At 44.5% G+C, this 19,923-nt stretch overlaps 1 protein-coding gene across 8 annotated transcripts in view; it reads left to right on the forward strand.

The window, feature by feature from the left end:
* The window catches only part of SERGEF (secretion regulating guanine nucleotide exchange factor), a 373,010-nt gene that overhangs the window by 164,795 nt on the left and 188,292 nt on the right, over positions 1 to 19,923 (forward strand). For all 8 annotated transcript variants that reach the window (XM_078782347.1, XM_068123300.2, XM_078782343.1 and 5 more), the window contains exon 10: positions 10,866 to 10,999. In XM_078782347.1, the coding sequence (XP_078638473.1) occupies positions 10,866 to 10,999 (134 nt within the window). The remainder of the gene's footprint in view (positions 1 to 10,865; positions 11,000 to 19,923) is intronic.

Consider the following 19,923-nt stretch of genomic DNA (forward strand, 5'->3'; position numbering starts at 1 on the left):
GTCCCAGGACAAACATTTTGAGGGGTCATATGCAACCATAGGATGACTAGGTAAAAAGGTATGGCCATTTGAATTTCGCCTACCCCTAATTTTTGGAAATCATTGACACAGGGGGGGTAACATCAAAATATGCGTGGGAGGTATCTTGGGAATGAGTTTTTTTTTCTGTTAACATGGTTTTTCCTAACCCCTAGGGTGGGGGGTACATGGACATACCCGGGAAGTTAAGTTGTGTGGGGGGGGGGGGGGGGGTGCATGTAAACCCTACTCAGCCCACGGACTATTATGATTCGTACGCCGTCCCAGTTGAGCTGACCTCTTTGTCTATCCCCGCAGCCATTCCGATGAGCCTTCTTTGTCTATCCCCACTCTGTCCAATTGTTTTTTGTATTTTCCCGCTCTTTTGTTATTCTCCCAGTTGTTGGTGTATATTTGTTGATGTTTTTAAAATATATTTATTTTGTCTTTTCTGCAATTGTTGGGGCTGTATTTGTTGCCGTTTCATTTTCCTGTGTGGCATCTTCTATTCACACCTGATTTTGGAAAATATTTGCAACGTGAGTTAGGGATACTTTTTCAGGTTTGTTGTGTTCATGTTTGTTTAAAAATTGCATTTGATAGTCTTTTGAGCATTTCACATACTCAGCTAGTCCTACACCCATCGCTCTGTGCACCCGCTTGAGTTCCATCAGGCAGCTCCCTCCTTCTTGTATCGTTAGGTACATTCTCGGGATGCACTGGTTTTTGTAAAACATTTTGTGGATGGTGAGTTTACTTGTTTTGATGTCTAACTTTCAAAAAGCTTTATTATTAGAATATGGAGAAGACAAATTAAAAATTTCGTTAAAAGGTCAAAGGTCAGTGTCACATAAAATCATCCACTGCCGGGTCATTGTTTCTATACGCGGTCATTGGTAAAACTGCAAATGCCGAATCCGCAAATGTCATGGATGGAAACAGTCACCTCATTTCCTCATTCTCTTTTAAAATCAATTTCTCTATTTTAATTCCAAATAGCATCATTCCAATTACAAATTAATACTATACCATTAATATAACAAAATGCAATGTTGCAAATACTCGTGAAGTAAACGAAGATAATTGCCGTTCTATCATGAAAACCAATACAGACGAATCTGCTAGCGAGAAAGGGCGGATACGTAACACTTTGTATGGATGGAAACTTAAAATGATAACTGTATTTAGGAAGTTTTGAAACCTCCCACTCACATTCGGACACACACTGAGACCCCAAAAGGTTCCACAGAAGTTTTGGCAGGGCTAACCCCAAAACTGAGGGTGTAGTTTGGAGACTGATGGACAGACACTTTTGCTTTATGATATAGATATATTATTTTCCAAGGGGGAGGGAGGGGAGCAAGATAAATGATAGTGAAAGCACAAATGAGAAAACAGGCGAAGGGAAGGAAGAAGTAATCAGAAAGGCGAAGGGCACACAATCTGTCCACACTTACGAGCCAGCCAGTGTCCATTTCCCAACCGACCCGAAAATATAGACATTTTAGGAGTCGCGGCAGGCGAGAGGACGAGGCCATTTCGTAGGGTTCGAAGCTCGTTTATTCGTACAGAAATCTCCAGCACTCTAAACGCGAACGGAAGTGGTACAGCTTTTATAAAGCCAAAACCCTCTTCGGAGGGCGTGGCTCCACAACCACGCGTGCGTCACTTCCACACAACCAAAAGCCCCACATGCCCGTGCACGTGGATTATGACCAAACATAAGGTAACCGTCACATGCGAATAAGTTAACCGCGACATGCGAATAAGTTAACCACGACATGCGAATAAGGTAACCGCTACATGCGCCCCCCCAGAATGCACTCCCACGGGCATGTACGTAGTTCGCAGGCGCGCTCGGCAGTGCCGAGAAGGCTCGAGCAGTGCTCGGCCTCGGTGCGCGCGAAAAGGGGTTGAGCCATCCGAAGGGCTGGTCAAGGCCTCGGGGGAGGCTGCCGAGGTTCCTCTCGGGCCTCCCGAGGATGCAGAGTAGGAGTAGTAGTTGCGCGAGTTGCAGCTTTCGACACGCAAGCTGTAGCTATAGAGTTTTCGCGAGTTGCGAGCAGCAGTGCGCGCGAAGGTAACGAAGCAGCCGTGCCACCAACGTCAGTGTGCGCGCAAGAGATGAGCAGCAGTGCCACCCACATCTCGTAACTGCGTTCCTTTGGAGGGTCCTGGAGCAGGCTCGCCCCTCTGGTCATAGAGGAGGAGCCGAGCATGGTGCGCGAACCACATGGCCGCTCGTCGTTTCCGAAACTCCGGAAGTTCGATCGAAACTGCGTTCGAAACCGTGCCGCATCCGTTCTGGAGAAGCCGGGGTCACCAGTTTAGGTGGCTTCCCTGGCCAGGGCGCGCTTGCCGTGTTCGTTTGCAGCCCCCGAATCCGTTCGGGGGCAGCCGGGGTCACCAGTTTAGGTGGCTTCCCTGGCCAGGGCGCGCTTGCCGTGTTCGTTTGCAGCCCCCGAATCCGTTCGGGGGCAGCCGGGGTCACCAGTTTAGGAGTTGCGGAAGGCGAGAAGACGAGGCCATTTCGTAGGGTTCGAAGCTCGTTTATTCGTACAGAAATCTCCAGCACTCTAAACGCGAACGGAAGTGGTACAGCTTTTATAAAGCCAAAACCCTCTTCGGAGGGCGTGGCTCCACAACCGCGCGTGCGTCACTTCCACACAACCAAAAGCCCCACGTTGCACGTGGATTATGACCAAACAGAAGGTAACCGTCACATGCGAATAAGTTAACCGCGACATGCGAATAAGTTAACCGCGACATGCGAATAAGGTAACCGCTACAACATCACCCTTGTGTACACAAAAGGGATTCGGGCCACATTGTTGCTGGGCCGAGCAAGCACACAGCACTGGCTAGAATCTGCAAAGTGCAAATAAAGAGCAAGTTGGGTAAGGCCATACTCATGGCCTTAAACTAGACCATAAGTGGAGTACATACATATATGTACATTGTACATGTATCACTTTGGTTGAAGGACCTGATAAACAGAGTATTTCCACCTTGGAGTTGACAAAATCTCCTCCAATCGGTGGTCTGTGTGTGCTCTAATCACCTCAAACTACCTCAACAATATCACTTATCACTTACAACAACCTCAACAAAAGTAAAATTTTTGCAACGACCATTCCACTGGTAAGCTATTTCCTATCACACTGTGATAATGACAATTCATTCAATTGCTGCAGTGCAAAGATGCATCCTCAAGGAAGCCAATCAAATCTTAAAATGCACCGAACGAGCTTGCAAAAATGCACAACATTAAACAACCAAACACGGTCGATAACGCACAACCCTACATGGTAATTGATTTTTGCCTTTTTCCCCTCTCATCACAATGCTGGAAAATGCAATTCGTTCTTTTATTTTAGTCTTTCTCTTTACCCTTTCGGTTTTATTTGCACAATCATTGAAAACCTGCCATCTCATCATTATCCATGCCACTCGTCTGCTCCTCTGATTGCCAGTCAAATGCCCGGATAATGGCATGAAATGGTAAACGTTTCTTTGAGTTAATTTGTTAAACAAACATTGAATGGGTGCGATTTGCAATTTTTTTTTGCAATAATGCCATTCTCATTTATGTTGTCAAATCTTAGTGTGTGTGTGCGTGTGTGTGTGTGTGTGTGTGTGTGTGTGTGTGTGCCGTAACTTTTTACCATTTGAGCTATTGTCATCAAATTTTCACCAACCCTTTATTTTGATAACATGGAGAAGGCAAATTAATAATTTTGTCAAAAGGCCAAAAGTTCAAAGGTCAGCATCACATAAAATACATCAATTTTCATCCAATTGACCTGAAATTTCAATTTACCATTTGAGTTTTGTGATCAAATTTTCAACAAAGCTTTAATATGATAATATGGAGAAGGCAAATTAATAATTTGGTCAAAAGGTGAAAGGTCAGCATCACAAAAAATCATCACTTTGCATCCGATTGACCTGAAATTTTAAGAATTTGCATATTGGGTCACAGTTGGTTCATCAATGAAAATCAACAAGCTGATTGTTTTTTTTAGATCAAAAGGTCAAAGGTCAAGGTTGCGTAAAATCACCAATTGTCACCCGATTGACCTGGAATTTTAGGAATTTGCATTCCGGGTCACTGAATTGGTTCACTAATGAAAAGGTAGGAGTCGATTGTTTTTTTTTAGATCAAAAAGGTCAAAGGTAAAGGTTGCATAAAATTTTCAATTTTTGTCCAATTGACCTGAAATTTTAAGAATTTGCATATTAGGTCACATAATTGGTTCACCAATCAAAAGCTAGTAGCTGATTTTTTTTTTAATGTAAAGCTCAAAGGTCAAGACTGCATAAAATCATCAATTTTCATTTTGTATATATTTTTTAACTTTTCGTTATTTTGAGCAAAAAGAAGAAGATGACTGAATACAAACGGACACGGAAGGGATTTGCGTTTTCACATTCTTTATAGTTGTGTATTATTTTTCTACGCAAGATCAAAGCTAACGAAATAACGAGATAATGGAGCATAAAAACGCAAATGATTGACAGTGGAGCCAGAGTTGGAGACAATAGGCAAAGGGATTAAAGTACAGGGAAAAAAATGAGGGAGATGAGGGAAGGAAACAAGAGTAACAAGTTCAGGTCCAATTCCTCTCCAGCCCATTCAAATTGAAGTTGTCATGGATCTGGAAAAACAAATGGCTCACTTGTTTCAACTCTACCAGTCACTCATCCGGTGAATGTGGGCATATTTGTTGTAAAGGTTAGGAGTTCACTGACATGAGGCACTGATGGAAATATTACCGTACTTCAATATGGATGACATGAAGGTAAACTGGTGTTATTCCATTCTGGTATTTTGGAGGCCTTCTCTAACGCAAGCAATTTGCCTGCGCTGCAACTGTATTTCCAGATTTTTTCTTCTGTCGTAACCATATTCCTATCTATAATTTAACATCCACAACCTGCTCTTTTATAACTAGCTTACATATATTAGAAGTGGTTGCTCTCTCGGCAGGGAATTTGGCCAACGCACTGGCACATATTGGCCTGCCTTTTGCCGGATACCGTGGGTGCTTTAACGTCGACAAAGTGAACGTGGAATGGGACGGCTGCCTCCGACCCCCTTTCAAACGATTGGCTGCTCCAAAACGCAGCGCATTCTGCTGGCACTGCATCCGATGGGCAGTTTATCGACCTCATTGAACCACCTTTAGAGGCCATTTTTTCCCCACAGAGCAGGGATTGGCCTTTTTCGAGCACCGTGGTCCCCTTTTTGAAGCAATGTTTTACAGCCGGATGCCCTTCCTGCCGCCAACACTGTTAGTCACCTCTTGCGACACACAGGGAATTACCAGTGAACTGGTACTCAATTTGCTGACCTCGGAAGGATGACAGGCTGAGTCAACCCCCCTGGCGTTAATTTAGCGATCGATCGGGATTCAAACCCAGGATCCAAGGATCCCAAGCCGGCACCCGAACCACTAAACCAACACCAGGCTACTGTTTATCGACCCCATCCCCCGTCAAAATCGGACGAGACAGCTTGGTGCCAATCGGTACTGGTAAAGATATTCTGTTGCCCCCAATTAGCTGTTCAAAATGTGTACAATCTTGTCTCAACAATACATCTCACAAGGGTAATTGTATCACGTTTCCTGCTTGTGGGGTTCAGGTCACTTGACCCATTATGCCTGTGCCTTGTCCACACCTCATTAGCTTAACCAATTGGTTTACTTAAATGTCGATGTAAACAATATAAGTGCACTTAATTTGAAACAGGGTGCAATCACAATTAACCTGGCTCCCGTTTTATGGAAGACTAAAAAAAGGAGGCAAATTGCATGTTCATATTTATAAAGTACTGTTTATTATTCGATTGGCTTCCCTTGTTGTGCAAATTATGTGATTGAGATGATTCAGGCAATGAATGGGGGGTAGAGACACAGAAGATAAGTGCAGAACAGTTCTTCAGCAGAATAGACAGTGAAAGGACAATGCGGGCCACAGGTGAGAGCATAGAAGAGGAGAGGTAAGACAGTAGTAAGGCAATGGTCTTTCACTCAGGGAGTAGTTAATGCATGGAATTGTCTCACGAGCAAGGTAGTGGCAGCAGAAACAGTAGATAGGTTTAAAGTTGAGTTAGATACAGTCATATGAAAAAGTAAGTACACCCCATGTAAAGTTTTGACTTTTTCAACATATTTCAACATACAGCTATTTGATCTTCATTTCAACAATATTGATAGATAAAGGTGATATAATATAACAAATATCATGAAACATTTACATTTTGTAGTCCATTGTATAATTTAAATAAACATAAATGCAAATTTCGCATGTGGAAAAAGTAAGTACACCCTTGGCTCTAATAGGTGGTATTGCCCCCTTTGGCAGAAACAATCTCAAGTAGGCGTTTCTTATAACTGTCTACCAGTCTCTGACATCGACTGGGAGAAATTTTTGCCCACTCCTCCATGCAGAATTCTTTCAGCTGTGCGATGTTTGAGGGGTTTCTTGCATAGATATATTATTGGCCCTAATGGCCCTGCTGCCACAAACACTTTGCTGCACATATTACACTTATGGACCACAGGTTTTGTGGCCTTACACCTCACCTGTGTAGCACTTTGCTGCAAATTCACCTTGCATCTTCGGACCACTTGTTTTGAGTGGCATTAATGTCATGCAGTCGGACCACATAGGGTTCGCCCTGCGTGGCAAAGAAATAAACGAACACACTTGTTGTGCATTATTTTTATTATTGTGTGCTAGGGACGAGAAGAATTGTAAGTTTATTTAGCCCTGAAGAGCAGGAATGGCCTGTATGCCGGTCCGGGGGCTTGCCGGTTCGATATGTGCACACAGAAGATACAAGATGCAAGACACCAGCAGCAAATGAAATGTGAATTTTTGAGTGTATTTGTGTACTTTGCTGTGCTTTCTCTCCCCTCCAATCTTCTTTCCAAAAAGGACAGGTCCTGGGTCGTAGAACTGTAAATAAGGAGTAGGTTTTGTGCTTGTATATAAAATGCTGCCCACCGGCTCTATGTTTAGTTTGAAAACAATTCCGGATTCGGTTAATTGTGGGCGTGATTCTGTTAGTTAGCTACTCAACGCAGTAGGTGGGACATATTTAGTGTTGTAAAACTGTCGCATACACGGGTTAGAGTAAATGTTAGGGGGAACCACATCTACATATATGTCACATGTAGCAGTAAAAGTTAGTCCCAGATCTTTCTCAAAACCGGTCGTTCAAATTTTTGTAGGTTCGACTCGGGGACGAGTCTGACAAGGGAGAGGGGTAGTGTTGCGGTTTTGAGTTTGTACAGTGAGTATAATAAAGGTTAAAATTTCCCCCTCATAGCTAGTCACACAAGCAACATGTAGCCTCGCTATAGTGTAGTTATTTCTTAGTATTTGTGAGCTTAGTCCTTTTCCATTGTTAGTTCTGCGTTGAGTAGAGTCAGGAGAATAGGTACTACTTCTACCGACTTTCCAGCTTCCCTAGCCTCATGCCCCTTTGCGCTGACTTTGGTTCATTTTGGGCGAATTAACACGAGGCAGGCCTAGGAGGGTCGGGGCGGAGCCGAATGAGAGGCGGCAGAAGCGCTGACGGTAAGCACGAGCCGCCAATCAGGGCTCAGCGGTGGGGGCGGCAGCACTGCGTCACAGGGCATGGTAAGAAGGTTCGAGAGGGTTCGAGAAGGTTCGGGGGCGTAGCTATATAACCCGTTGCACAAAGCCTCCGAGAGGACTTGCAGCAAAAGGACTGAAGGACTTGAGGACTCGCTGATGAACGGAGAACTCGCGCGCACTGACCAACCAAGAGGATCGTTGACGAGCAGGAGTTGTGAGCATCAGAGAACTGTGAAAGACCCACCGGTGAAGAGAGATGCGCATGCACCAGAATACGCGCTATTAAAAGTGACGCTCGATTGAGTTGGAGGCCGATCCATATACAGTGCATTAAGTCGCGCGAGTGAGAATGGCTGTGTAATCGCCAGCCGCGCTGAGAGCCCCGCATTTGCCATTCCACCTCATCGGCTGCCTTTGTTCGGGAGACGCGCTACGAGGTTCCTTCCATCGCCTGCTGCCATCTTCGCGGGATGTGCTGGGACCGTGGAGAGCCGGACGGGGCCGTTCCTGGACAACCACGTCGACGCGTCTGGCTGGGACATCAATCCATCTGCAATTCCCTGTGTGAGTGTGATGGGCCTGAGTCCGGGGGATAAGATAAGACTGACTAAGTGCTGCTCTGTGTCTCTGCACCCCGGTCATTGTACATACGTGTGGGAATCATTAAACTTGTGTTCTTCCTTTTTCCATTCGATCGTTCCTGTGATTTCCTCATTGGCAAAGTGTGGTACGAATAGCACTGCTCGAATCGGGTTCCACTACCTAAAACTTCACGGACCACGTGGTACTCAATCCGCTCGGTGTATCCAGATCACACGTGGCTCATGCGAGGCTTGCTTCCTCGCTTCTGTGGCGGCGCAGGGATTTAGGTACGAGCGAGACTTGGTCCCGAAACCCTACTTTGCGTTTTGCCCGGAAGAGGCGTTTCAAGTCTCTCGGTTCCGTCAAGCCCATAAAGAACAAGGGGATTAATCCCCCCTTGGTAAGGGTAAGAAGGGTGGCGGAGAACCATAACAATATATTTTAAACTCCACCTTTTGGCAAAATTTGTCACAAAATAATGCACTTTGTCACAAAATTCAATTTATGCATAAATTAATATATTATATGTAGATCAGTGACAAAAAAAGTCTCCGTTTAATCAATTTTTCACCCCAAATCCACTTTTTTGAAATACCAACTTCTGTCCTGGAAGTCCTTGGTGTCCTTGTGTTTTATACTTCTCCCACCCCCGCCCCCTCTTCCCACGCCTCCTCCCCCCAAGCCCTCTCCCTCCCACACATCTCCCTGCTCTCAAATGTTGTGTTTGTGTGCTTCCCCTTCTCTCCCCATCTTGTCTTCCGCTCCCTCTTTTTATATATTTTGTTTGTCTGGTTGATTTGTTTGTGAAGTAAATGTTAGCTCTTTCACGAGCCTCGATTCAGTATACAAAAAAAAAAGATTTTTTTTTTTTAAATTCAGGCTGGAACACAACAAAGCATGAAAAAAGTCAAGGGGTGTGAATACTTTCTGAAGGCATTGTAATTTGTAAAAAAAAAAGAAAAAAAAAAGAAGCCTTTATCACAGTCAGGGGTTGTCAGCAGGATTCTGCATATCTGCTGCACTCTCACCTCACTGGCATGGCCCTATATATTGTAATCGTCCCATTGAAGCACACAGCGCTTCCATTCCACCCTTTTGTGGCCAGAAGTCCTCACCTGATCCCTCCAGCTAACAAGAGGTTTTTACAGATGCAGTCTCGTTAATTTATGAACATGGCAACAAATTACATACGCTGCTTTCTCAGTGTCAGGTTTACCATGACGACTTACACTGATATTTCCCCTGTATAGAAGAGTAAATCGTCGGACGTGAATCACATGGACCATACTACACTTACCACAATCTAACTATGGATCCCCCCCACCCCCACCCCATCCCACGTAACAATATATATTACGCTTATGCTGTTTGTTAGTTTTTCTTTCTGTCTATCCGACGATTTTCTCTTAAATGACTTGACCAGGGACCTAAACCCCATTTTATTATTGAGGTCTTTGGCCGATTTGTTCCGGTTGTATATTATTTTTTCCATTATGAATGACCGTGTGTTTTTCTTATCAATTACCTTAACTGATTTTCTGAGAGAATTGCAAGATGACGAGAACAGGAATGTTGTTAACACCGGGAAGGAATGGGGAAAAGATTATGAATTGAATGTTCCGTCATTATTTACTTTTAACATTGTTCCCCACAAATGGGAACAGGACCAGTGTAGGAGCAATGCAGGCATGTTTTGATCATTCGGGCATTAACCTTCATTGAGGTCTTGGGATTGGTAGAGGGTGGTTGAGGTGTTGGGGAAGGAGAGAGAGGGGAAAGGGGTTGGGAAGAGCAGGAAGTTTGAGAACTTGAAGAAGAAAGGGGTGAGGTGGGCAGAGAGTTGGCGTTAGAAAGTGGGGAAAGATGTTAAGGCTTGTTGGGACGGGTGGGGAGTGGAGAACTTGAAGAAGAAAGGGGGACGGTCAAATAGAGAGCTGCGGTTGGTGGTGGGTGGGGGAGGGTTGGGGTGGTGGGTCATTGTTGGGATAGGGGGGTTGAGTCTTTGAGCATGGGTTTCAAGACTTACGGTGGGCGGGGGGACGAAGGGGGGTGGGTTTAGCACTTGCGGTGGAGGTGGGGAGGGGGGTTGATGCCTTGGGGTTGGGACAGGGAGTTGAGGACTTGGATTTGGGAGTGCTGTGGTGGTTGATGACTTGATGTCACATTTTACGTTGCGCCAAATTTCCGCGAATCCCTGCTAGTAATAAAAAAAAAACACCATGGTGGTGTCCTTTGGCCTGTCCCACCATTCTCCATGATCCATTATATTAATATGGTAGAGATAAAGGACCGACTGATGGCCCAAATGGCCTCCTCTTGTATCCGTTCGTTGTACTGTATTTCCTTGCGATGCCTTAATATCTTCTTGTTCAATGAATATTCCAAAAAGTCTGGGGAGTTGATCACGCTGTTTATACTGATTAACCATAATTATTGAAGGTAGAAGTGTGCTTGTCATTGAAAGTTTTCATCCAAGTTCCCTCTTTAGCATTCATGGGCAGAGGGGGAATGCTTGTACACGGTGAATGTGAAGAAACCAGTTGATAACAACTCATACCCTCAGATAATGAAAATCCATGCGCAATATTTTTTTTTTTTGCCAGCTGTCTAATTTCATCTTGCCACGTGGTTTATGGGGCTGTTTCTCACTCCAGGGACGAAAGTGCTTGCCTGGGGACGAGGGGACTATGGACAGCTTGGAGATGATGGGCTTTTTTGTGGAACTGGTGAAAAGGCCTTAGGGGCACGCGTAAAACCGACGATCACTGGGCTGTGTCATGTCCGAGCGGTAAGTCTTCTCGTCTCTCTCGATTGCTTTTATTAATTTATACTTGCATTTGTCCATGACAACTAGCGTTTGACGTTTTTGACATCAAACAGGTGTATCAAATGTACCGAAGAGGTGTCGCTTAAATTTATGAACCGTGGAGAGCAGCAGCGGCAAAAGCATGATGGGCCTGTTCGTCCTCTTCGGTTTGAGCTTCATTTGATTTTTGATTTTCTTTTCTACATAAATTGAGACTTAGGGAAGAGCAAGGCAACAGATGAGTGAAAAGGCAATTGACCAGAGCAACAAGCAGGGGAATGAACAGGAAAAGAGGAAGTGGTTGGAGGGGAGGCAGCACCAGGGTAGAAATGAGGCTGTACAAAAGCACAGGCCATGATACTCAGTTAGGTGCACAAATACATGATTACATCAACAAATGAATAACAACAATCCTTCCTTCAATAATAACCACACTTGGTGGTGGCATGGTTAAAGCATTCTTTCCAAGCCTGGAATTTCATGCCAAAGACTCACATGCTAGTACGTGACTTTCATAATGGTCTGTGCTGCTTCCTTGCTCGATTTTCAGCGTTTAAAATGATAGAGCATGGACAAACAACCATTGTGCAGCCTCCTCCGGTGTTGTTGTTGTCTAGCCCCTTGCAGTTCTCTGCAAGCCCTTGGCACGAAGACAGGCGATTGATGTCGCAGGAGCGACCCAGAGATCCCCCACATCCAGGATGTTGTACCCCGCCTTCCCAAAGTCAGGGCCACGACAGAGTTAGAGAGTTAGAGAGAGAGAGAGAGAGAGAGAGAGAATGAGAGAGAGAGAATGAGAGAATGAGAGAGAGAGAATGAGAGAGAGAGAATGAGAGAGAGAGAATGAGAGAGAGAGAATGAGAGAGAGAGAATGAGAGAGAGAGAGAGAGAGAGAGAGAGAGAGAGAGAGAGAGAGAGAGAGAGAGAGAGAGAGAGAGACTGACAGACTGACTTTTGAAGTCCTTTTATTATCAAAATAATACAAAAAAATGTATTTATATCTTTACACCAATCATAAATACATGAAAAAGCAATGAAACGAAAAGGTTACAGAAGTATCACGGCACACAATTTGCCAAAATAAACCATTAACTTTATACAACCTACAAAAATATTACCAGTTGGTTCTCACGAACCTCACACAACCCTTCATGACACCAAGTATTGGTGAATTCATCAAGATTGTTTGCATCCTTATAGAAACAAAACTCTAGTTTAAGTCTTGCTGACACGAGGGCATTGAAAAACAACATTACATTGCATTCTCCGGCAGGTTTACCGTTCAATTTCTCGCTTCTTGAGAGATATATTGCCAGCTTGGCTGTTGCGACAAGAAACCTCATTAACATATTTTCCTTGCTTGACTTGGCATTAAAGCCGAAAATAAAAGAACGCAACGAGAAAACAACCTTCATTCTGTGTGCCACAAGATTAAACCACCGAAACAAAGGAACCAATCTCACACAATTAATGAAGGCGTGGAACACGTCCTCCGTACATATGCAGAATGGGCAACGTGTGGATGTAGGAGAGAAATGGTTGATTAACTTATTGGAGGGGACTATCCAGTGGATCAGTCTCCATTGGAGATCGCCAGATCTTTTACTTATGAGCTTGCTATACATGGAGTTCCATACAGGTTCAGAGGAGGGTCCCACAGGCAACAGTCTCTTCCACCGGATTATTCCATTTAGCGGCGTATCCCCCAGCAGTAACTTGACACATGACTTGTATAGCTCTTTACTGCTAGTCTCTTGAAAGGGGCTTATCCCCATGCTAACCGGGGGTAAGTCTTCCAACTTGAAGTGCACCAGTAACCCAGGAAAAACCCACTCATCGTGCAATGGTTCGAGCTCGTGGGACCAGCATACTCTCAGCCGTACCCCTATTCGTATCACCTCTCTCAACACTTTTGCAGTCACTCTTTCGGACCGAATTCCTGCTAGCTCGGCTACTTCTCGAGCTGATTTCCACCCGCAACCTGAAACTTGCCGGAGGTGCCATACTTTTGTGATGCCGGCAATTATGAAATGCTGGCAGAGGTCCCTACTTTTGGGTATGTTTGGGAAAAGCCGATTGCAGAACAAAGGCTCTTGTGCAAACATATGGATGTCGTAGTTGTCTTCTTGACGGCACACTGTGAGGTTCTGTCAAGCATTCAACACACTCTGATAAAAAACAGGAAGAGGAGATGTGTTAACTTGTTGAAGCAGGACCAAGAAACATTCGCGGCCATATCCCAGCCCACCAGCTTGCCGCAAAATGTGGGTGGCCAAAACATGGTTTGGTAATTGTTCTTTCACCAAAAGTTTTTGCAAAGTGCATAGCCGAAAGGCCATTATGCGGCTCCTGATGTCGACCATACTCTGGCCACCCTCGGCCAATGGACGGCATACAACGTTTGGCCGTAACCAGTGATGCCCTCCCCAAAAGAACTCCAACAGTTGCCTTTGCACTTCCTTCACCAAGCCTTCTGGTGGTTGCAGGCAGATGAATCTGTGCCACAAGAAGGAGGCGACGAGGTTCTTGACTACCAAAACTCGGCCCTTATACGAAAGGTGAGGCAGGGCTCTCCTCCATCTACTCAATCTCTTTTTTACGCATTCAGCGACACCTTCCCAGTTTTTCTGGCCGTACTGTGGGGATCCAAGGAACACTCCAATATAGCGAACACCTCCATCCACCCACTTTAAACTTGCAGGAAGGTGTATTGGCGGGTCTTGCGCCATTCTAGATGCACTGTCTCTGACAGAGGGAACCCATAGTGCTTTGCTCTTTTCCCAGTTGCACTTCAACGAGGAAGCTAAACCAAACAAATGTAGGCACTTAGCCAGAGCTGCAATGTCGTTATTGTTTTTAACAATGATTGCAACATCATCAGCATACGCCGATACGACAACTGGAGGATGATCAGGAGATATACTCATTCCAGAAACGTTATTCCTTAGTAACACGAGAAGTGATTCCATTACAAGGGTGAACAGTAAGCCGGAGACAGGGCAACCTTGCCTTACCCCCCTTTGAACCTGTATGGGAGAACAAAGCTCATTGTTCACCTTAACTAAACTGAATATATTGTTGTACAATAAAGCAATATAAGTTCTGAAATTATCTCCAAATCCACAGGCTTCAAGCACATGATTCAAAAAGACATGATCGATGCTATCAAAAGCCTTTTCTAAATCAAGAAAAATTATACCAAAGTCATTCTGCACACAGTTGCCATCTATGAGATCTCTAATGAAAAATATGTTATCATACATAGATCTACCTGGAATACAATAACTCTGATCAGGGTGAACCAAATCGCAAATTACCCTTTTAGCTCGATTCGCCAGAACTTTTGAAAGGATTTTATAATCAGTGCATAGTAGAGAAACAGGTCTCCAATTCTTCATTTGTCGCAAATCACCAGCCTTTGGAAGAAGGGACATCACCGCTCTTCTCAAACTTAAAGGCAATTCTCCATGAGTCAGTGATGATTCAAGAACATGCATCAGTTCTGGACCTAATAGTTCCCAAAATTCCACAAAAAAGTCAGCCGGCAGACCATCGATTCCAGGGGCTCTTCCCGAGTCCATTCCAGCCAGGGCTTGCGTTAACTCCTCGAGCGTAATTGGCGAGTCCATATCCAGCCGCTGGGACTCGGTTAACGAGGATAGGTGAGAGGTTAAAAGTCTCATTGTTTCATCACAAACTACCTGTTTTGAAAACAGTTTGGAAAAGAAGTCTTGAACACATAACCGTCTGTCTCTGGGATTTACAACGACAGCTCCGCCAGGATTAATTACAGAAAAAATGTTCTTGGGTGCTTTACTGACAGAGTCCAGATGAAAAAAAGCTTTACTAGGGGTATCTAAAACCTTTAAGTTCTTAACCCTTAGTCTGAGCAACAACCCTGCTGCTTTCTCCTGGATTAACTCTCTCAGCTGAGTCTTCTTTTCTAGTAATAACTGGAAGTTTCTTGCATTATTATTTTTAGCAAGTTTACCTTCGAGCTGTACAATGTCAGCTTCCAAACAAGTCATTGTTATATTCTTAACATTTGTAATGTTTGCTCTAAACTGTTGACAAAACACCCGAATCTGGGCTTTCGTATTGTCCCACCAAAGATTAACTGAAGAAAAAGAGGGCTTTCTTTGGATTTGATTAGCCCAGAAAACTTGGAAGGCTTCTTTAAATAGACCATCTTCTAGAAGACTGGTATTAAATTTCCAGTATGCAGTTTTATTTATTGACTGAGGAAAAAGAAACCCCATGGTTACTAAATGATGGTCTGAGAATATTGACGGAAAATAATCTGGAGAGACTATAGCGTTTCTAAAAGGTGAGTTTATATACCATCGGTCGAGTCTTGCAAAGGACACTCTTCCTCTGGTGATGCGGCTCCAGGTGAACTGAGGTTCATTGGGGAAAAGTACCCTCCATACATCTAGCAAACCCACCCGAGAAAGGAAAAGGGATAAATCAATACATGATTCGGGATGAGGTTCTGCCGAGTTTCTGTCCATTACAGGTTCAAAGGTACAGTTGAAATCACCCCCGATACACACACATTGGTTTAGATCAACTGTCTGCAGGTGATTAATCACAGACGCAAAGAAAGCTTTCCGTTCTGTGCTCTCACTTGGTGCGTACACATTGAATAATGTGAAATGGAAATTATTAACCTCCAGTTCAAGAGAGCTGAATCGGCCTTTAATGATCTCCTGGAAGAGGATTGACTCAGGTACTAGCCCTGGTCGAAGTACGAAAGCAACACCTGCCGAAAGGGAAGACAGGTTGCTAAAAAAGCACTGTCCCCCAAAAACGCGACACCAATCATATTCTACGTTTTGGGTGATGTGCGTTTCCTGCAGTAAAAGTACATCGACATTTTTGCGCCGAAACAAACTTTGCACTTGAGCTTGGCGGTTTGGGTTTGCACCTCCACCGTTAATGTTCAAGGTGCCAAAGGTAATTTGCTTCATTCCTTATCAAAAGGTTTGATTGGGTGTTGCGAAATCTCAAGACTGGCTTTTGTAATAAATTTCCTGAGTCGGTGAAATTGTGACCTTGTTAGTGGAAATTCTTTGCCCTTTCTTGTTATTTCCTTTGCTGATTGAATGAATGAACCTAAATCAGGAAATGTATCCCTGATAACTACATTTCGCTGTCTGTAGGTTTCATTCAGAAAGGAGAGTACGAGTTGAGGAGATATCATTGGCTAACTCAACTGAGACTGAGACAACTCGGGCACCTCGTCATCCTCATCAGATTCCGACAAGTCTGACAAGGTCCCTCCAGGATCGAGGATGTCGGCCTCCGTGGTCACTATGGGAATTGTCAGTATCTCTGGGGATTCGCTGGAGAGCTCCACTGTGCAATCCACGATGCCATGGTGATATTTCTGCTCATCAGAAGTTGAAGCCTCGGTTTCATCCTCTTGTGGAGCACAATCTACCGAATCGATGAGTGACTCGGTAACACAGTTTTGAATCTGCATCGGTGGAGCAGCACTGTGGAGGGATGAGTCAGTCACTGTCTGCTCGTTCACAGTGACTGATGTCAATGATCGTAATGGTTCGTTCGAGGGTTTATCAACGTATTCAGCGTTGCAACTTATTTCACCCATATAGCAATTTGCGTCCACAGAGTTTGTACACAAACTTTCAGACATATTATCCTCAATTGCAGCACCCGATTCACCATCCTTTTTTTCAAACCCGATGGAAGCATGAGGAACACATTGAGGTGTGTGTTCAGCTACACTGGCCTTCTCCAATACCACCTTTTTTGGATTACTGGTAGAAAAATTATCAACCGACGCCCTTCGTTTTTTAGAACCAATAATAGGGTCCTCCTCCAATTCCTTCACTACATGAGGGAATCGCAGCAAAGGTTGTGCGAGTTGGGGTCGCTTCGGTTTCTGTGACAGGAAGTGAAGTGCGATCGTTTTCTAGACTCGGGATATGCCCATCGATGCTGCTATTGTTCGTCTCACTGCAGGAGGGAACAGCAGGAACCGGCAAACTCACAGGATTAACTCCAGTCGGTTTAATAGGAACACGAGTATTATCATTTTTACAATCGGTGTATGCGTGGCCATTTTCCCCACACTTTGAACACGAAACCTTGGGACAAAAACGTTTAACGTGACCAAAGGCTCCACAGTGAAAGCACGTTAGTGAGGCTGACGAGGCATACATTTGATACTCCCGATCGTCGGATTTTACTTTAAATGAAATATTTAACCCTGTATCATCACCACGATCGGGAAGTACCATGTAAACTTGGCGACGGAAACTCATAACGTGTTTTATCCTCTCGTCTCGGCTCTTCAGAGGGATCATGGACATTCTCGACACAGCTGTTTCATAACGAGAAAGGACTGACATTAGTTTGTCGTTTGATATAAATGGTGGTACGTTTGATACAACGATTTTCATCGCTGGAGTATCCATGGGGGACGCTAACATAAAAACACCACCTTCTGTGGTTAAACCTGCACTCACGACGTCGTGAACAAAGTTTTCTTCGGACAGGAAAATAACAACTTTTTGATTCATTCGTGAGGCAGCTCGGACATGCTCGCACCCGATTATTTTCCCCACTGCGAGTACCACATCCTCAGTGAGGACTCCTTCTGGTGGAACACACACAAATGCATGCTTCCTCGTTAGGCTATCGAACGCCTCTAACCGAGAGCGTGCATTCGCCATACCAGCGAATTCAACACCCCCCACTTGTCCGAACCGGACAAGAAGGTATCAAACCTAAATAATCGAACTAAAGTAAGTAATAAACGTGCATTATAAGCACAAAAATGGCTTACAAAATGCCGTCGAAGCCAGTAGGCCGCACCCAAAATGGGCCCGCTCTCAATCCTCTCTCTCTCGCAGACAAAGGTGTAGAACGGATGAAAACAAAATGCCAAAGTACACAGGATAGGAAGGAGAGGGAGGGGGGGGGGCAGGGGAGGGCAGGAGAGGAGGAAAACTCACAAAGAACTCACTACACCACAGTGCAGTTGCTCACAGCCGCCATGACGCCACGCCCACCACAAACGGCCTGCAGGGGGCGAGAGAGAGAGAGAGAGAGAGAGAGAGAGAGAGAGAGAGAGAGAGAGAGAGACAGAGAGAGAGAATGAGAGAGAGAGAGTGTGAGAGAGAGAGAGAGAATGAGAGAGAGAGAATGAATGAGAGAGAGAGAATGAGAGAGAGAGAGAATGAGAGAGAGAGAGAATGAGAGAGAGAGAATGAGAGAGAGAGAATGAGAGAGAGAGAGAATGAGATAGACTTTGACTTTTGAGTCCTTTTATTACAAAAATAGAAAAAGTAACAATATACATGTTTTACAATCAAATCAATACTGCCAACAAAAAGAAGAACCACCCAATGATCATCAAATAAGAAACATAATCAGTATCTCAGAACAGTATTTTCAATTCGTTTTCTTCAACCTCACAAAAACCACCGACACACCAAGTATCAATAAAGTTTTGAAGATTTCTGGTGACGTTGGAAAAGGTGAACTCAAGTTTCAATCTTGCTGAGACCAATGCATTAAAAGACAACATGATATTGCAGTGCTCTGTCGGTTTGCCAGATAGTTTATCTTTTCTTGTTAAATAAACAGCTAGTTTTGCAGTTGCTATTAGGAAACTAAACAGTTTAGATGCAGGATCCTGTTTAGGAGCAAAACAAAAGATGAAATTTCTCAAAGAAAAAGTAATATGCATTTTGTGTGCAATATAATTCAACCAATGAAACAAAGGAAATAATCGGACACAGTCTATGAATGCATGAAACAAGTCTTCATTGCCTGTACAGAAGGGACAACAAACAGATACAGGAGAAAAATGTCTAATAAACGTGTTGGAGGGAACAATCCAGTGGGCCAAACGCCACTGGAGATCACCTGTTCTTTTTGATATGGGCTCACTATACATGGCTTCCCAGATAGGTTTGGAGGGGGGTCCTCCGGGCAACAATCCTTTCCATCGGGTAACTCCATTTAACGAAGGGTACCCATTTAACAATTTAAGGCACATCTTATGGATGCCCTTGCTGTCCATAGTCTGGAAAAGCTTTGACCCATCGCTAACAGGGGGCAAATCATTTTGAATGGGTTCAATAATCAATTTAGGCACTATTGGCTCATTCAAATCTTCTTCTGTACCTCGAGTCTAAGTTAGGCCAGTTGCCATCCCACCTGAATCATTTTCCTCAAAATTTTTGCAATGCCCCTATGGGACCAAATCCCTGTCAGGTCTGCGATTTCACTTATGGATTTCCAACCATACACTGAGTCATGTCGGAGATGCGGCACCTTCATGATACCAGCTGCTATAAATTGTTGGCAAAAATCTCGACTTTTTGGAATGTCGGGAAAGAGAGGGTTATAAAACAACGGCTCGTGTGCCAGCATTTTCGTTACATATGTGTCCGCCTGACGACTAACAGAAAGGCTCTGCCAGGCATTCAAGAGGCTTTGGTAATAAACAGAGAGGAGCGATATGTTGACATGTTGGAGGTTCATTTGAAAAAGTTCAAAATCGTACCCGAGCCTACCCGCTTGCTGTAGTACAAGGCGTGCAGGGAGCCGGCCTGGCAGATGTTCCATGTAGAGGAGACGTTGAATGGACCGCAGCCGGAAGGCCATTAGGTGGGCTTTGATGTCGACGAGGTTGTGGCCACCCTCAGCCGAGGGGCGACATATCACATTGGGTCGTAGCCAGTGGTAGCCTCCCCAGAAGAAGTCCACCAGTTTGCCCTGGAGTGCTTTGAGCAGGGCCTCCGGTGGTTGCAGGCAGATGAACCTATGCCACAACAGTGTGGCAACTAAGTTGTTGATCACTAGCACACGGCCCTTGAAAGACAAATGAGGTAAAACCCTTTTCCATCGGTTCAATCTTTCTCCCACTT

Source organism: Myxine glutinosa, chromosome 7 (assembly GCF_964187855.1).
Source record: "Myxine glutinosa chromosome 7, kmMyxGlut1.1, whole genome shotgun sequence".
Lineage (NCBI taxonomy): Eukaryota > Metazoa > Chordata > Myxini > Myxiniformes > Myxinidae > Myxine > Myxine glutinosa.